The sequence below is a fragment of the Corvus kubaryi genome, unplaced genomic scaffold (genome assembly GCF_017639235.1).
Source record: "Corvus kubaryi isolate FWS band 111438036 unplaced genomic scaffold, C.kubaryi_AGA036_p1.0 37249, whole genome shotgun sequence".
Classification (NCBI taxonomy): domain Eukaryota; kingdom Metazoa; phylum Chordata; class Aves; order Passeriformes; family Corvidae; genus Corvus; species Corvus kubaryi.
The window spans coordinates 1,555,878-1,575,530 of record NW_024581072.1 but is presented as its reverse complement, the minus strand read 5'-3'; the positions used below and the strand labels follow the sequence as shown (position 1 = coordinate 1,575,530).

Genomic DNA, 19,653 nt, shown 5'->3' with positions numbered 1-19,653 from the left:
CTTGATGAACAAAACCAAACGATTGTTAATATCATGACTTAGTTAGGACAAAATGATAGACACAATCTACAGGTTAGGTGGCTGTTTTAAAAATCGATTTTTTTTGAATTCTGCAAGTAAAGGGCTGTGCCAGGCTTGTTAAAATATAATTCTATTTTGATTTTTCATTTTGATTGTAGTTTTATTTTATTGGCCTATATTAGTCGTCTGTGGTTGGTTGAACATATTGCTCCAGCATACTTTTGAAGCAAAATAAAGTAAGGCTTTTCAGAACATTTCAGGCAACAGACAGGAAGCCCTTTTATGCGTCAGTTGGTGCATGCACCAACAATGGAGTTGAAGTCATGCAACCACATAAAATTTATATTTAATACAGGATTGTACAGGGGACAAAATGCAGATCTTTGTCCCTAGTATGCAAGCATTTGATATTTTTTGGTTTTTTTCCTCAGGTTTAGCAGCCTTGATAGTTGGTTAATGCTTTCTTTTGTAATGGTGGTTAGTTTTTTTCATTCATGTGGAAACTGTGCTTCAACCACAGTCAGCTCTGATCATTGTGTTCTTAATGAACCAAACTGAAGACATGGCCCTTTTATTACTTCCAGCTTCTTGGAACATATGCCTACATGAAAATGAGAACTGAGAAAAATGAAAAACTAATTCTGTAGCCCTCATAAGGACAGATCAAAATATGAAACCTGAAAACCAAAATGCTGGGAGACCACTGAAAGAACTTCCTTAAAAAAAAAAGTTTCTGTCTGTAGATGATCATTTAGAGCTGTGAGTATAGAAATTTTCTATGTTCTTTTAATAGAATTTTAATTATTTCTGAGACAGTAATAGTAATTTTTTAATATAAGTGAAGGGGAATAAGTTAGGTGGCCAGTTTTTTATTTTTGCACAGACATTGCCTTCTACTTGTCTTAGTAGCTCTAGCTCCATTCATTACTTGTTATTTTTAAATAAATTAATTTTGTAGCATAAAGCTATAGGCAATTGATTTTGCTACATAGCATAAATTCAGAATCTTAATTATGTAAAAACTTTACTATCAAAGCACTATCATTGATCTAAATCGGTATGAAGTCAGATCTGAGTATTAGTGTTTAGCCAGCTAGGATGGAATACTGTATCTTGTTTTATTAAGCATATATTGGCCAGAGCTGATTGAGGTTTGTCATCACGGCCATAACAACAGCCTCATTTGTCTTCCCTTTTAACATTCTATAATTGAGAAAGTTGCTTCTGATCTAATTGTAGGCCTACAAAAGAGCTGGAGAGGGACTTTTCGCAAGGGCTTAGAGTGACAGGATAAGGGAAATGCCTTAAGAACTGAAAAAGGGTAGATTTAGATTAGAAATTAGGAAGAAACTCTTTGCTCAGAAGGTGGTAAGGTGCTGGAACAGGTTGCCCAGGGAAGTCGTGGATGCCCCATTCCTGGCAGTGTTGAAGGCCAGCCTAGATGGGCTTTGAGCAGCCTGGTCCAGTGGAAGGTGTCCCTGCCCATGATGGGAGTTGGAATGAGATGCTCTTTAAAGTCCTTCCCAACCTAATACTGTCCCTGCTCGGCTCCATGGGGTCCCATGTGCACCCACAGAAGCACGGATGGGTTCAGTACTATAGTTGGTAGCAAAGAGTCGAGAAGGGCGTTTGCGTGTGTTCTGGCCGGAGCATTTATTCCTGCTACACTGTCGAAGGGTGCAGCAGCAAATATGAACATGATCCCAAAGCTCACAATTTTATCCGGGGCTGGGGAAAAGGCAGGACTAGGGAACAGGGACCAATGGGGAACTCTCGGGGAGTGACGAGGGGTAGAGGCCAACAGCCAACCGGGGAATCCAAACTGGGATAGATTAACAGAACAGAACAAGCATCCTGGGAGAAGGTTTTTTGGTTGCCCTAACATAAATGGTTCTTGTGTTACTAGGGTCTTGTCTTACTGAAAACTCTCTGTCCCTTGTAATGTATGTTCACCAGCCACAACACCAACCCAAATCATTCTATGATTTTGGTAATTCATCTTATGTTATTGGACTAAATAGTCAGCCTTTAAGGCTTTCCAGCCCTTCCTTGGAGCTTCTGTTTCTTCTGTAATAGAAGACAAACTACTTGAAAGAGAGGAATAATTCCAAGATCTAGTTAGTTTTACTGATCAGTTCAGCCTTCTAAGATAAAGGGTAGGAGCTACTGAATGAAGGGAGAGATGATCAGAAAGATATTAAAAAAAAAAAATTATGTGATGGGTTGGCACATTACATATGCCGATGTCTTTTGTGACATAGTCATGGTTGCCTTGTTTGGGCATCTAAGGATGAAAGTGTTGTGCTTGTTTTCTTAAGGATTACAAAGTGCGCCTTGAGTGCAGTTATGGATATTCTGAACATTAAGTAGCTGCACCACTGATGAAGTCTGATTTGCCAATAGCTGTCTCTTTCCTTAATCATATTAGTCAATACTTGTATAATTGCCTGTAGTAAATGAATAAAATAGTTTTTCAATTTAATTAGTTTAAAAATCAAGGGTATTTTCAGTGTGTCATTAATCCTGTGTGTCTTGAAAATAGGTTTTAAATTGACCGTCACATACATTGAATTTCATTTCAACAATACCTTGTAGCACTTGGATCAGAAATCCTAATTTGGTTTTAAAATTTTATAAATTAAGTTACCTGTGCTGGGAGTAGTAGGCTTTCTGTACCTCATAAACTTCCAGAATGCTGCATAAAGAAAAGAAATAAGAACATGCCTGTGCTAAGTGGGCAATTCTTAGTTTGTAGTATCTAAGTATGAACCTTAAAGTATTAATAATTTTGGATTTATGATTTTAAAGATGTAATTGTGGAATACTTTTATTGAGTGAACATGAAACTGTTTTGGCGAAAGGAAAATGGAAGTTCATGTACTGCAAATTGCTAGACCACCAAATTTCTAGACCATCTCTATATTTTGTAGTCTCTCTCCCCTTTCCTTTCCCTCCTCTTTGAAAGGCTGTAGAACCTAAACACTTGATAGATTAGTAGACCTAAAACTATTCTATAGCTGTGTATCTAGAATCTTGATATCTGCAACTTAGTAAAAAAATACATTTATTTACACAGTAATTTTAGCTGTAAATGGTACATGGTAACAAGAAAAAAAACCATTTAGAGTATTTCTGCTTCTGTCAAGTATTTTTCAAGTATTTTTGCATGTTACCATGCAACTGCAGTTCTTTGTTTTGTAGATGTTGCAATTGAAAAGTAGACTTTAAATGGTGATTTCTATCAAATTTTTAAAATATAGCCACTGGTTTTGAATAGCTCAGATTTTTAGTATTCTGTGTATACACATACAATCCCCAAACTGAATGCTAGTTAAGAATACATATGTATCTTGGCAAAATTTAGATTGCAAGTTGATGACAGAACAAGACGAGAATTCAAAACTTAAAGCAAAGACAGAATAAAACTACATAATAGAATTGGACTAGAATTTAGAGATCAGGACAACTGATTAATGACTTAGTAAAACATCACAGACAAGTGTGATTCTATGATTCTATGTCTCCCCTCTAGGGGAGGTGTGGGTGTTGATGCAGGCAATGGCATAGGTCAGTTGTTACTAGTGGAAAGAATCAAATTTCAGCAGAACAGAATTATAGGGGTTATTTGGCCTAAACTGAGGAAGTGCTGAACAAGCTTTTAGAAGTTATATCTTTCAGAAATTGTAACACTACAATGTTCTATTATTCATTCAGAATTGCATTACTGTGGATTTTTTTAAAAAACTTTGGACAAAAATAGTTGTATTAATTTTCTTTCGCACTGATCGTATGTTACACTACAGAGGGCTATATAAATTTTCATTAGGCTTTTTATCTTTATTTGCGTATGATCCTTTGTTGTATACCTACTGCCCTCAAGGACCACCAGGACCATTTTAACCGATCTTCTCACAATCCATCCATCCATCCATGTAATATGAAGTCTGTACTAGTGCTGGGGGTGGATCTGTCCCAGGGACTGGAGCTAGGCTTGGCATTCATCCTAGATGAATTTCACAAAGCTCTTTCTGATAAATAAATACATTTCTGTCATTCTATGGCTTTAGTGAAGATGCTGGAACTCCTGTTGGCTATTGCTGTTCTCTGTGCTTTTATCTGGCTCATAGATGACATTCTTTGTCTGGTCATACCTGTTCAAGCCCCAAAATATTAAATTGTCTGGAGGTTACTATTACCTATAGTGCATATCACGCATAACAGGATTATCTTCATGTGACACTGTGTGAATGAGTTACCTGCAGTTAGACACAGTTGGTTTGGTTGCCATCCATTTTTTTGAAAAACAGGCTGTACAGTAGAAATGGTACATTTAGCTTTAGGAGTTTATGTTTCATATTTGTTACTTTTCGGTTTTAAGCATTTGAAAATGGCACTTAGAATTGCCTTATGGAAGTAGTTTTCAATGAATTATTATTAAAGATACTTTGATTACCTCAAACTGGAAAAGATTAGTCTTGTATCTACAGAGAGAAAGAACAGCACATGCAAGTACAGTTCATGAGACAGTCTGTGTACAGTAGTAATTGTTTATAAGATTTCTATAGTTTTTCCAGAACAAATCATCATAAGAACTGTAGGGTTTCACTCAGCATCAGTGCCTATTTATCTTTTAAGGTTTAGTTTTATGAAATTTGAGTTACATTGCATTAGAGATTTTGAAAATTTTCATGTATGCTTATACTATTCTGTGCCCTCTCAATGCAAGATTCTAAAGTGTTTGAGATGAATTCTCTGTTTTAAAACATTGAGGCCATTCCAGTGTTTTTACACAACTAATATGACTGAAAAAAACTACAGCTAAACTGTTCTTCAGGATAACTGCTGCCAAAATAAGAGTGTACAGTGGAGTCCATTTACAATGTACTATTGAAGCAATAAATCTGTGAAAACTGCAACATATGTTTAATTTCAGTCAACCTCTTAAAATTTGCCTTTTTTTTTTAAGCATGCATGATGTTGTAATGAACTTGTGGGCACATTACTTAGGTGAAACAATTTTCACCACCATATCATGTTTCTTGCCTTATGCCTTAGGAAAAGTAAGTAGCTCCAAAGACTAACAGATAAAACTAGTTAGATCTAGGAAATTGAGATGCAAGGAGATATTTTTATAAAAACTGAATGTTAGGTGTGACCATGACCATAAATAATACGCTGGAAATAGCAAAGTGTAGGAATTGTGTTACCTGTAGTCATCCTTTTATGTTTATATTTGTTGTTCTGTGCTTTCCCACTTCTTAAGGACTTCATTCTCCATGTGAAGCTATCTGGCTTTCAGTGGAAGATGTACCTTTGGTGTAACTTCCTATGATTGCTCTGAAGTCCAATTCTCACATATTTAACTGGCAGAGTGAGAGAAAGAGTTCCAGTAAATTTTGCTTGGTTTTCAGTGTGACTATTGTTCATATTAATGTGGAGAGAAGGCAATGTTTTAGACAATAAATGTTTTCAAAGGAAGAAAACCTGTCTATTGCTGGAAGGCTCGGTCCCTAGTCATTAAACCTAGTTCAGATGCTTTATGTGAGCCAGAGGTAAGGTCAGTAACAATACTTGGGAACTTGACTCTCCTTTAGTGGTAAATTCAGAGCTGGGAGGCATAGAAGAATTAAACAGACCAAAGGCTGTGGCCTGACCAAAGGTAAGTTGCTTCTATTTGTGACTTACTACATTTATACATTTGCTTTACAGACTAGTGAATTAGCTGACAGTGACGGGGGAAAAAAAGATTGTGTAAAGATTGTCTATTTTATGATCACAGGATCATTATGAGCCATCAAGCATATGTAATTGGTTGAGGGTGTTAAGTGAAGATACAGAAACTTTATTCTCATTTCATGAATTTGCAGTGCAATGATAGCTGAAATGTGGCTGGCAGTTCTGTTTGCTGATGTTCAGAGAGAGGAATTAATTTGTGGTTACAAGGATAATGACATAATCAGAATATTCCAAGTTGGAAGGGACCCACAAGGATCAAGTCCAACTCTTGAGTGGCCCATACAGGTATTGAACCCACAAACCTTGATACTATTAGGACCTGGCTCTAACCAGCTGAGCTAATCTCAGAGTTATAGTAAAGCCTACTTCATCAAGCAACAGTCAAAGGCTAGTGTATTTGTCATCACACAGTAGAAACTGCAGTACAGTATGATTACCATTTATAAAAACTTCGGAGTGAGTATCAAGGGACCTGGAAAGCTGGCTGGAAAGCTGGCCCAGAAGGAAAGCAATGTAGACCCTGGATCAGATGGGTGTAAAATAATGGCCATGAATCAATAAAGTTGTAATATTGGAAAGATTTCCAACTGTTAGAAGAGAAAAATATGAAACATTTCAAATAAGAATAGTAAAATAATAGAGAGCAGTTGTATTGAAACTGTTTTATTTAACAGTAGCAGCAAGGAAATGTAAAGGGAAGTGTAGTCTGACAAAAGATTTGTGTTATAAGAGTAAATGTAAGAAACCCTCTTATTTTAAAAAATCTCCAATGCATAGGGGACTGGACTTGATGTGTGGATCTAAGACATCTTGAGGTGTGGATCTAGATGACTACAGGTAACACAATTCCTACACTTTGCTATTTCCAGCGTATTATTTATGGTCATGGTCACACCTAACATTCAGTTTTTATAAAAATATCTCCTTGCATCTCAATTTCCTAGATCTAACTAGTTTTATCTGTTAGTCTTTGGAGCTACTTACTTTTCCTAAGGCATAAGACATTAAAATACAGAGGCAATTTGCATCTGTATTCTCCATTGTGTCTTATTCATTATTTTTCCATTACTACAGGACCTAAGCAGTGACAATTAAGGTGCTGTAATGACAATAATGAAATAATGCATGCTGCCTATGACATAAAGAAAAAATTTGGCTTGACTTAGCACATTGAGTTTAGCTGAGTTTGTTTCAATAGTCAAGTGAAATTTATAAGCAAACCTACAATTCATGAGTGATATATTAATACATTTTAGTACGTTTGATTTTCTGCCTAGAGTAAGAAGATTAAATGGCTTTTTATGACTTTGAGACAAAGCTGAAATTCCATTGTGGTAGGTAAGTTGCTAGAGGAATCAGCCAATTGTTCTCTGAGCTGATGCTTCCCTCAAGACAGTGTCCTTTGTTCTGAATAACACACGAACTGTGTATTATTCAGAACAAACTGGGTGCTACAATCAATATTGGAGAACTCTAGATGATTGGTAGCAAGGGGTCTTTCCTGCTGGGTTTTTATTTCTTTCATAGAATACACGGTCTTTCAATCTTCTCGTGAGTTGAGGTGTGCTTTCCTTTGTCACAGGTGTTTCTTAAGTTCAGGTGGTTTTGATCTTCTAAGCCAAAGACTAGTCAACCAGAAACTGGGCAATAGCTTCCTGGGCAAAGGAAGAGAAAGGGGGATGGAACACATAGTTTCAGCATTTAATAGTTGGGTTGTCAGTTCTCCTAAATTCTTCTGGTGGTCAAAGGTCAAGTATGCAGTAGTTGAAACTGCACTGACATTTCTGAAAATAGTGGCACAAGCTGAACCAGGGAACTTTGTGACAGTGTGAGTTGCAAGAGCCTACAGCCAGCTGGTATTTGTCATAAGAACAGAGAGTAGCTGTCATGTAGAAGAAGTGGTCACTTGAACCTGATGACCAGCCTGTTGTATTGCACAGAAAGCTGTGGCACTTGGCTTCTATCTGGTTCATGAGTTTCACTGCTGATAGCAGTGACCAAATATCTGACTTTAAAATGCCACCATGAATTTAGGAAGCACGCCACCTGTCCGAAAGCTGGAAGACAAGAGAGCTTTCCCGGGCTCTGTTCATTCTTAAATGTGGATCACAGAGGCGTGTCAAGCTTCTTAAGTGGCTTTAAAAGTTGCCAATATTCAAACTAGCCAGTTGATAGGTTCTGTCAGCTGTAGAGGAAGCTGTAAGCACCTCTTTGCAAGCGAATCATGTCTGTAGCTGATGGAGCCCTCTTTACTAAAAAACCAAACTATGCTAAGCCATGACACCTGTTTAATTGTGAGTTGCGTGGTGAGTGCTGCTGAGTAACAACATAAATATTTTCCTGCATCTTTGTGCATCATCAGGTTGTTTTGAAAAAAGTAGTCATCCTCTTAAACATGAGAGCAGCATCCTATAGAGAATGATTTTCCTAAGAATTCAGGGTACTGTGTATCTTAAACCAGACTGGGAGTGGAGAAGTTTGGAAGGATTCTAAAGCCATGGAAAAATTGTTTCCACAGACCTCAAATTTGGGGGCTAGTACCTGAATACATGCTTTTAACCCAGTGGTCTCTGCATAACAGTCTAAATGTTTTTCCTCTCTCAGGGCTATAATGTGTAGTATTGTGCAGGTATGTGTTCTTCCATAAGACACAGCCCTAGGATTAAAAAAGATCCCAGAAAGGATTGGATTGAACACTATGTCAGCAGCTGAAAGCCAGTCAACAGTGATAATACTGACTCTCTCCCCTCTGTGATGTCTCCTATCTCCATGCAGCAAGGTGGAGTGAGCAGACAGGTAGGGAAAACCTCCAGGAGAAGCACAGTGTATATGATGTGCACGGCTGTGAAATGCAGTTAATTGACAACAGAAGTTGCTGGCACTTACGTTTCTTCAGCCTTCAGCAGTGAAGATCCTTATAGACGGAAAGTGGTAGAGCATTTGAATAATATCAGCTTACAGAGTTCTTATACTGTTATTTTCACAGTTTGAAAAGTTATTTGAGCTTGCTTTATTATTTGCCTTAGTAAGAGCTGGAGACTTTTTGTTGTATTTCAGCTGAAGTCAGGTTCTGATAGAATTGCTAGAATCATGATACTAAATTAAATCTGGATTTTTAAAATCATGGGGAAAAACCACCTTCAGAGGGGGATACTGATACATAAATCAAAGATTTTGCCTGTTTACTCAGGAATATATCCTCAGTTTTGGGACATCTGACAAATAGTACAAAGCCTAATACCAGATTATGTTTCAAAACAAGTAACTATTGAACTTGTAAAGAAGATTTGGTTTTTTGCATGGTACAGTGAAGAGGATCTTTCATTTTTACACTGCAAATGTGACATTAATATTTTGGCACTGATGGATGCAATATGTGTAGTGAGAAACATACATTTTCTGCATATGATAGGAATGCATTTTTCCCATTGATACTTGCCTTGGACAGTATGGTGGGAGCATGAAGAAGTACAGTCTTGTACAGCCTGTCCTTGCTCACTTGTGTACATTTGCTTCACAAGAGAGTGGAGAGTTGACTGCAGCAGGGAGAAACTGTAACATGCTGACCACACCCGCTGTTCCCCACCTGCCCTCACCACTCAGGGTGCTGGGGAAAGGTGCTGTTTTCATTAGTCTTGGTTTCCCACTATCCAAATTTAGCAAAAAATTAATTTTCTGCAAGCCAAGTTTTATTTGGCCATTATCTGAATTTTGCCCTACACTTAATGTCTCTCTTTACTGCATAAAGTAAATAAATACAGAGCAAGTACTGAGTTCATCAATACCTACAAAATTTGAGGATACTTTTGCCAAATGAGATTAGGATGGGCTTGAAATTTGAGATGTGTGTGCTACATTTAAGTTTGGGGGTCTTTTTCAGGTAAGAAACTTGATAAAGCAGGGGGAAGAGTGACATGTTATGCTACTGTACTAGTTTGAAAACAAACTAGTGGGAGACACCAAGTCAGAATAACAATTTAATAGGGAAATAAAAGGAGGGGGAAAGAAAAAACAATAAAAGCAGATAACACTGGGTTAAACTGACAGAGTTAGGATACAACCTGGCACCCTGTTAGTCAGGGTGGTGGTGGCAGTCTGGGAGAATGGTGGCTGCAGTCCTCCCGAAGTGGCGATCCTGTAGAAAAAAGGGTCTGCTCCTCCTCAGAAGGTCCAGTGGTGGCTGTGTAGCTCCTGTTCTCTGGAAATCCAGTGGAAAGGCATCTCTGGTGTTCAGAGTCCCAGCTTATATCCATGATGGGATGCTTGGTTCCTCCCTCTGGGTGGAGCATCTCACAATGGGGTAATGAGTCATGAGGCCAAGTGTTGATTAGGCTCATTAACAGAAGATAGTCCGGAGGGAGTTATCTCTGAGTCAGGCGGCAGGACAATGATGGGCAATTAACAGAAAGATAGTCTGGGGAGAGGAGGCAAGGAAACACTGCCCCATCTGATTTCAACGGCTGATGGGGATGGTAATAGAATACACTGCAACCCAGGACAGCTACCTTTACATGAGATAAGTCCAGCATCCTGATAGGCTTTTTAGTTGCAGCTGTGAGCAGTGGTAATTTTTCAGATGAAGCTGGTGGAAGATCGGTCAGTTAGTCAGAATTCACAGTTCTATCCCAGATGGATATTAGGGTTTTGCTTTTCCATCTTTTTAATCTTTGTTTTGCTGTACATTTTCATGACATGGAAGTTTTGCCATTTGAACTGTCTAAAGGCTGTAATTGGTCCTGGCATTCAATATATGAAAATGCGTTGAAACTGTAATGCTTTAATGCGTGTCTTTGACTTCTCTGCTTTCTGTGTTTACTTTGTTAAAAGATATTCTTAGCTCTATTTGTAATGCTTATGAAAAAATAAGGACATGGTTGACAAGGCTACCATTTCATCTACCATTTTCTACCTGTGAGATTATCCAAAAGTTGGAGAAATTATGTCTTTTTTTTTTTTTTTTTTTTAAAGCAGTCAAAATAGCATCAGAGATTATTTGGTTATCCAAATTTGTCTTGAATTACCCATATGTATACATATAACTTTACATCACCGTTCAGTTCTTTAACTTCTGGCTCAGGAAACAGGCAATAAATTTTGGATTTCTCTGCCAATGAATTAAACTTCAGTCTATGCAAGGACCTGGAAGAAAACATTAAATGTTGGTCCTAGCAAAACTTTTCAGTATGTCTAGGTGGCAATCTGAAGGACATAATCTTAAAGCCCTGGTTTCATTTTGCAGCAAAGAGAATGAAGACGGAAGAAATGTGGCAAATGTTCTATGATTGAGTCTTTGTTCAGGAGGGACTAAGGCCTTGCTTTTTGCTGGTGGACAGGGGAAACTTGCAGCACCACCTAATGGGCTGCTGTTCCTGTTCTATATTCAGAGTTTATCACCATCTTTCATATACTAAATAATTATTAAAAAAAGTAAAATAATCTATGCCTGAGTGAAATTCAACATCAGACATAAAAATAAAATGAAAAGTGATTTGTGCATTTTACTGATGTTTGAGAACTATGCTTTTAAATAAAAGAATCATTTCACATCATTTATAGTTTATGTAAGACAAGCTTAATTGTTATGTAAAAGTAGCATTTTTCAAGATACATGGAAGTGTTATCTTGTAGGTGTACAGAAAGTAATTAGCAATACATTCCTAGCTAATCTTCCAGTGTGTGACATTTAAAGTTCCTGGTGAACTGAACCTATAATGTAAATGCAAAAAGGAAAAGGAACAGCCAAACCCCAGATACTTTTGCGTTTGTGTGCAATTTTAGTGATGACCTTTCAACATCTCTTTAGCATTCTGTAGTGTAGCTGATTGAAAAAATTAAATGTATGTATTGACATTTATTTCATGTGATTGTGCAGAAAGATTGTTGGGTTTTTTCTTTTAAAAGTATTGTGTTTGAATGAAATTGTGTTTTGTACCAGTTAAAAATTTTGGTTTAGTTTTCTTCCTTGGGTCAGAATATTTTTGGATGGTTTATTCATCTGTCAGGCAGGATTTCCAGTGTGATAATGGCACCTACATAATTCCAGAAGAACAAAATTATTTTCTGTTTCTCTCCATTGATGCTATAGAAACATACAGAAGAGCTCTCTGCTTCTCTTAGCCAAATACATCACATTGTTTTGTTTCTGTAGCAAAACAGTTTAACAGGTTTAAGCTTAAGAATGAGGAAATTAACTGTCAGTCATGCTGATGTGGGGAACAAAACCCCACAAAACCTTGCTGTCTCCAGCTTTACTCTTGATAGGAACTTGTGTGCATTGGCAGCTTAACAGTTTGAGCTGAGTTTGATTTGTGTGGTATTTATGTAAGTATGTTTTACAGTATTATTTTTTTAGCTTTGGCTACAGTCTTGTAATATTAGATGTGCATCTGGTGTGTTAACTTTTCTTGTATGTTTGTGTGTATAAATATGTTGGGATGGGGGAAGAGTTAACCAACTAAATGGCTGTATTCATATATTTTTCTGGTGTAACTGCTGGAAACCAAGAAGGTGTATTTCTGCCTTTTTTTAAATAGTTTTGGGTTTTCTTAGTTTGAAAAAGAGTAAAAAGAGAGCCATGAGAATTCTTTTCCATCCTCACATTTGTTCAAGATGTATTCACATGCCTTATGTTGTTCCTGTTATATCATTAAATATAGTTATCTAAAAATGTGACAATAATAAACAATAAAACCAGTGTATAGACTTTTCTGTACATGCTGTACATATATAAATGACCCCCTGGCTCTCCCAAAGTAAACTTTTAACATTCCATATCTTTTACTGTGCATATGCTACTGGCATGTAGCCACCCACCCACCCAGATTTAGCTGAAATAAATGAAATTTATTCTGGTTCATTTAAGTAGAAAACTTGTAAAATACAAAGGTACTCACTTTGCTCATAAGGTTACTAAAACAAAGTGTTTTCTTAAATGGAGTTTTGTGGGTTTTTTTCCTCCTGCAGGACTGTGCACAACTCAATAAATTCTTACCTTATATGTTCCTTTTGTTTTCCTTTGCAGATGGGGTTTATACAGATTAATGAGGACTTCATATTTATTGAGCCACTCAACCGCACTTTGGCTGTGACAGGACATGCACACAGGGTGTACAGACGAAAAAGATCCATAGAGGAGAAAATTTCTGAAAAGCCACCTTCTCAGAATCAGTACTGTGGTGTTGTTACAGGTAATATACAAATCACACTGAAAAGTTATAATATTGCAAATATATTTTTAAGAAAAGTAGATAGTAGTTAAAAAAGAACCCAGACAAAAGTATATCTGATTACTCTTGTAGCAGTACCCTATGGTGGACTCCAAGGTGGCATGCTGCGGCTGCAGTTTCGCTTGTTGGGAGAGGGAATGGATGCTGCTTCTTAATATGCTTTTGTATTTGAAAGCAGAAATCTTCAGGGCATTTTTAAATTCAGCTTAATACTTAAAATCTATTTTCTGTCCCTCTCTGTCTTCAGAGCTGCTTAAATTGCACTATGTGCAGTGCTTGTACTTAATTTTCTGTTTTAAAACACAGCTAAGGAGAACTTCCTGGTTTTGTTTAGAAAAGTTGTGAACTTCCAAATGTGTCTGAATTTATAAGTGTTTTTGTTCTATGAATGACGCTTAGAAGATGTGTATGAAACAATCCTAAAGCATCTTCCTCAATGGCAGGTAGAACTTTTTTGAGGCAGAAGGGTTTCAACAGAAGTTTGGCACATAGTGATGACTTCCTAGTTGTCAGTGGAGAAGGGAAAAAATGGCTTTTGTGAAAGATGACGTTTTGTTTTTTCTGCTTCATCATCAGCTCTCATTCTCCAAAGGGTTCTTCTCAGTCCTTTGACCTCAGCATGAGCTGGGGGTGTTTCTAACCTTGTTGTGAGAAATTACTTTTCTCCTAGGAAATAAACCAGAATGAGTGATTCTTAGATCAGATTTTTAGGCATTCTCGCGTATAAATGAGATCCTAGCAAAATGCAAAGAAATGGCAGAAGTGGCACCTGGATTATATGACATTTGGGATGAGGCAGAAGGAACTAAGTTATTTCAAGTAGGAGAGGAAAGATAAAGGGAAGAATGCAGCTGCAGTTTTCTGGTGCCTAAGGGTCTGCAGAGAGAGGATGAAGCCAGACATTCCTTAGAGGTATGCTGTGGCAGACAACAGTTGTAACTTGTGTTCAAGGACATTTCAATTTCCATAAGGAAAAAAAAATCTCAGTAAGAATGCCTAGCACTGGAAGAGGTTGACTAGAGAGGCTGTTGAGTCCACATCCCCAGGTATTTATAAAGCATGGCTGGAAACAGCTCTAAGAGAGCTGATTATACTTTGACACTTGCACTGACTCGAGCAGCAGGTTGGACTAGCTGCCCTCTGGAGATCATTTTCAGCCTAAACTTTTCCATGGCTGTCTGATCCTTCCTGAACATTTATACTGCTCTGTCCATTTTATATAGTTACAGAATAAATGTGGCAGGTTTTGTGGTGGAGTTTTTTTCCATTTTGGAAGTATTGTTTTTATAGTTAGGCATCCATTTGAAACCAAAGATAAATTAGCAAAGCAAGGCTCTTTTTGCAGCGGGATGAAATAAATGACACATACTTCCTCCAGTGGCTCTACATTACTTTTCTAGGCATCGTATTACATTGACACTGCTTATCTGAAAGTTAAATTTTCTGTATTAGTAAAGGTTGTTCACATTAAGTAAAGCTGTTTATTCCTCCCTATTAGTGAAAAGTGTTGTAGGGTATGCATGCCTGCATATGTATGGGAATGAGAAAGAGAAAATGAAAAGTATGCGTGGTGTATGCACTGTGAAAGGTGGGGAGGAGTATCTGACGTAGCAAACTGTGATGGGTATGAAAGTGAGTAAAGATGCAAACTCCTTTGTAAGGACATTATTCTTCTGTGATGTTCATTATCAAATATCTCCTCTAAAATGGGAAAGTCAGCTTATTCTTTTGTAATAATCTTACACTCAAAGCTTTGATTTGTTGTAAATAATCTGTCAACCGGGAATCAAATATCTGCTTGAAGGAAGTTTCATTATATTTACTACCAGCTTTGAAATTTCAAAAGAGTTCAAGCTGTGCATAACTTGAGTAGCATCTTCTGACACAATGGTATTGCCAGGGACTATAAATATCTGCAGTTTCTAACTGATGCTGTTGTTCTAGCAATACCAGTCCCTCAGTCCACTGCTACAGGTTGTTTTACTGAGACGGACTGCAGTATGCTTAAAATTTTCTGTCTATGCTGGGAGGAATTTGTTTGTGTGACATGAAATTAGTTAATATCACCAAGATATTCATACTACAGACACAGCCTTAAAGGTGAATTGAAGCATCAAAAATAAGCCTTTACATAAATATTTGAAGATTCTAAGTCAAATAATAAGCTAAGTAGATCAATTAAACAAAAATAAAACAGATGAGTGTGTGGGGCTCTGAGATAGTCTCAGCTGCCTTTGGTAGAGGTGTAGCTGTGTGACATAGAGCAACTACAACCTTGGTGACACAGCAACTTCTCTGCAATATGGTCCTATCTTACAACCGTATCTCTTGCTTCTACAGTACTTGTGTGTCAGAAGAGGGGCAGGTATTTCTGCTGCTGGTTTTGATCCAAATCGATCTCAAAGGCTGGCTACCTATCAAGTAAATGAGTATTGCCAGTGATGAACTGTAATTATCAGAATGAATGAATGTCTGTGCTGGAGGTGCTGAAGGATCACTATTGGGAATAATAGCTTTTCATGGAGAACTAGCAAAGGCAATCAAAGAAGGTATTGTTTGTTGTCCGTTAACCACTGAGGGGTGGATTGAAAGTCGCTACACAGCCAAACTTGTTTGGAGAGAACAAAGAACTTGTTTTTGTGAATGGGGTGATTTTCTTATTAATTAGGCAAGGGAAAGAATCATACTGACAGAAGCAGATGCTTTCTTGGTTGTTGACAGTGTGCATGTATATAATTTTGTTGAAAGTGTGTATGATTTATTTACATATATAAGCCAGTTGCACATCCACAGACCTTACACTCCACACCTGTCTTTAGCACATGGCCCATGAAACCTTTAAAAGAAACCAATTCAGAAGTGTGTTACAGAAAAAATGTGAGAGAAGCAGTTGTAATTAGAGCAAAGGGCCACACCGGGAAGCTAAGATATTTTCTTCTTCCTAATCTGAAGTACTTGTTCCAGACTGAAGTTGTTTGTACAGTGAACTGAAGTCATGGTCAAGGCATGGGACATGTTGAGGAGAAAGAAATTTCTTACGAAGGATATGAAAAATGTGAATTTCGAATCCCCTCTGAATTTGTGAGATTGGAAGACTCCTCTTCTACTTCTTAGATCTGGCAATAAACAACATACTGTCCTGAGCTACAAGTGTGCTTTTCCTCTTAGAACAATGTCATTTTGCAGGAAAAAGCCAGCTAAGTTTCACTGTATCAAAAGCAGAAGTTTTACATTTTGGGATGTAGACTGCGCAGTCAGCTGGGAGAGCTGTGTTGATTCTTTCTCTACAGCCTGTTTCTATGTGATAGTCTTGCAGTAAAATGTGCAAACAATCCAGGTCATGGATGTATGAGATTGTGTCAGATGGAGACTGGTGCCACTTCAGATGTTCGCTTCTACTCCAGAAAAAAGTTGTCACTCTGTAGGAAAGTATTTAGATCCCTGATCAAATTACAGTGGAAGTATAGCTCATGTCTTCCTAAGCTCCTGAATATTCCTTATGTAGGCAGAATGCTGCAATTTCTGTATGACTAGGTTACCCCCTGGGGAGTGGTGGTGATTCCCCTGTAGTCTGGGCCTCATGTGCATGTACTCAGGAAATGCTTTTGTGCCCGAGGACTTGAAGGTGTGCAGGAGTCCTGTAGTCAGAGCCTCTTCTTAGTGGCTCATATTCTTTATGTAACCTGTGATTATAGTAGCTGGATTTTAATCTCTCTAAATTTTTTTAGGGTGGGGTTATTGTTTTGTTAGCATTCTTGTTGTTTTCTCTTAATTGCCTATTTTATGTCAAATGTCCTTGCTGCAGTATTTTTAGCCATCTTGCTGGGGTAATGCAGTATTCCTAGCTTTCCTTTCACTCAACTGTGTTTAAATAATATATGAATATGGAATCTTCTTATTTTCCATAGTTGCACAAAATAGAGGTCTTACTGCACAGAACCCTCCTGTAGAATTTATTTTTTATTTTGTCAATGTAATTAAATTTTTAAGATTAATTAATGCATCTTTATTCTGACTTTTATCTTGATAGCACATGCGTTATTGATGTAGCTGGGTTTTTTGTAGCAGTTGTTATCTCTTACATACTTTGCCTTCAATAATGACCAATTCTTTGTAATTTTTACTTATTTATGAGTATATAAAGAAACTATTGATTTTGCCTAAAGCCTCTTTTGCTTGTTATGTGGCAGCAAATGTGGCAGTTGTTTGAATACCAGTAGTACCAAAATTACTAATTCCATTTATCTAAAGTTCTTCGAGAAGAGCTACAATTTTCAGATAAATGAGATCTCGTGATGGGGATTTCTGCCAGCAATTTGGAAAAGGTTGGCTGGCCAAGAACAGATTGTCCATTGGTTTGTTAATGGCAGAGCTATCTAAGGCAAATGATGGGCAGACAGCTTGTCTGTAGAGCTGTGCGGTCTTCTCATCCACTGCAATCCCAAAAGACAGAGGTTTCAACAGTTTATGGGACCACAGTGTTCTTAGTGTTTAGCACATTCTGTTTTAAATTAGATTATTTAAAATGGCATTGCTAGCTGCTGTCTGTAAATCTGACCACCTTCTGGCTTGAACAGTTTCTGTGTAATTGGGTGGGGGGGTTTAATATATGTTGTAGTAGTAATGGGGATTTTGTTGGGTTTTTGGAGGGGAAACTTAAAATTAACACCATCAGTAACCTCAACCTTACCATAAATATAACATGTTTTCAATTTGTAGCTTTCTGTAGATTTGGAGGCCTGTTTCCAGGGTTTGGTTTTGTTACTTTGCTTCAGCTGCTTATAATGACATCAGCACTGACTTTGAAGTCGTGTCAGTAAAAATTCACTTTTTTGTTTCTAATAAACCTGTATCATTCTCTGTCATTCACCTGAAATATTCTTTCCTCTTTGCAAATCATGGAATTGTTGCATGTATTTACCTAATACATGATTTTATGGCAAATCTGTATTTGTTGTCTTGTATGCTAAGATACAATGACATCAAGATATTTTCTCTGTGATTTATGAAGATGGACAGACAACAATTCTGCAGTGTCAGTGAGACTATTTTTCCTTCAGATCCAACATGAGTTGCGTTTTCTCCCACGAACCAAAGTGAGACACATATTCTTTTTATAAATATGTTAGGTGGAAGGATGCAAATAATCTTTCTGACTTTATTTGAAAAGATGGATAAAATTTCTGTTTTCTTGGTATAAGCTAATATTTATACTTAGTATAGACCTTCAGTATGAGCCTTAGCATTGGCAGAGGCAAATAAGCATATATATATTAAAATCCATAGCTATTACTTTCCGTATAATGAGAGTTATAACATAGCCAAGAGTAACAAATCCTAAAAAGTACTGCTTGGGTAGTTTGATGGATGAGTTTCTCAAGTGCTGTTTTGGTTTACAGATAAAAGAAAATCCAAGAATCAAAAGGTGTCAGAAGGTGGAAGAGGAAAGCGATACTCTTACAAGTTACCTCAGGAGTACAACATAGAAACTGTTGTGGTGGCAGATCCAGCTATGGTTTCGTATCATGGAACAGATGCTGCCAGAAGATTTATTCTAACCATCTTAAACATGGTAGGAAATATAAAACTAATTTTGATGTTTTGCCAACTGTTCATGCACAGCAGGCTTATTTAATTACTCCTTCTAATGATTCTGACTGAACACCTGTAAGGGACAGTTAGTACATGACCATCAGCAGGCTGTCAAGACTTAGCCCATATGTTTTGCAGCAGAAAACCATGATGCTGCAGACTTATCTGTACTGTCTGGTCATACATCTCAGGGAAGCCTGGAAATGAGAGAACAAGATAAATTTTTGGTTAGAAGCTCATGGTGTTGTTGGAAAGGTTGGAATATTGGGTAGTTTCTGATGACCTATGCTTGTTAAGGAGACATTTTCATTTCATGACATATTCCTCTTCCAGGAAGAGGATTTTGTGATCAATAGTGGTAGAAAAAAAAGAAAGAGTGATGGACATGGACAATTACATTCCCTTCTGGATCCATCTGGAGCTATAGTGCACTCATTTGGTGCATAAAACAGTGAAAAATAGCATCTGTAGTATACAAGGAAAGATTGTTCTAAAGAAGGGGAGCATAGGCTGAACAATTAATATAAGAAGGATAGGAAGAATTAGAGAATTAGAGGTTAGCTCAGACCACTTGGTCCCCGATCATGGATTTAACTGAATAGAAATTTTCGTGTGAACAGTATTAAATATGCATGTAAATATTTGGAGAAACAGGCCACAATTTATAAAGTGGTCATGGCCATTCAGAGGATAGTGTGTATTTTTATGTCCCTGGAATGATACTGCCTAAGCTCTGTTTTCCCTTCAGAAGACCAACATAGTACATTATCTTAATGCTCTATTCAAATTATGGAAAATAAAACAGTTACAGTAGAATATGAGAGTTTTGAGGTTCTTTGGGGTTCTGTTGTTTTTAGCATACAGTGTTCTGTTATTTTTAGTGTACGTGCAATACAAGTTCATATTTTTATTTGTTGGTTTTTTCTGTCTTAGGTTTTTAATCTTTTCCAACACAAGAGTCTTGGACTACAAGTAAATCTTCGGGTGACTAAGCTTGTTCTCCTTCATGAGACTCCAGTAAGTATTTATGATGTTTGTCTTAGCCTGTAGAGGGTAATGCTACTTATCTTGTTGGTCC

The 19,653-nt window shown here is 37.3% G+C and overlaps 1 protein-coding gene across 1 annotated transcript in view; it reads left to right on the top strand.

The window, feature by feature from the left end:
- Positions 1-19,653, top strand: part of ADAMTS19 (ADAM metallopeptidase with thrombospondin type 1 motif 19) — a 135,202-nt gene that overhangs the window by 14,218 nt on the left and 101,331 nt on the right. The window contains exons 3-5 of the mRNA XM_042023410.1: positions 12,779-12,944; positions 18,383-18,555; positions 19,509-19,592. Of these exons, the coding sequence (XP_041879344.1) occupies positions 12,779-12,944; positions 18,383-18,555; positions 19,509-19,592 (423 nt within the window). The remainder of the gene's footprint in view (positions 1-12,778; positions 12,945-18,382; positions 18,556-19,508; positions 19,593-19,653) is intronic.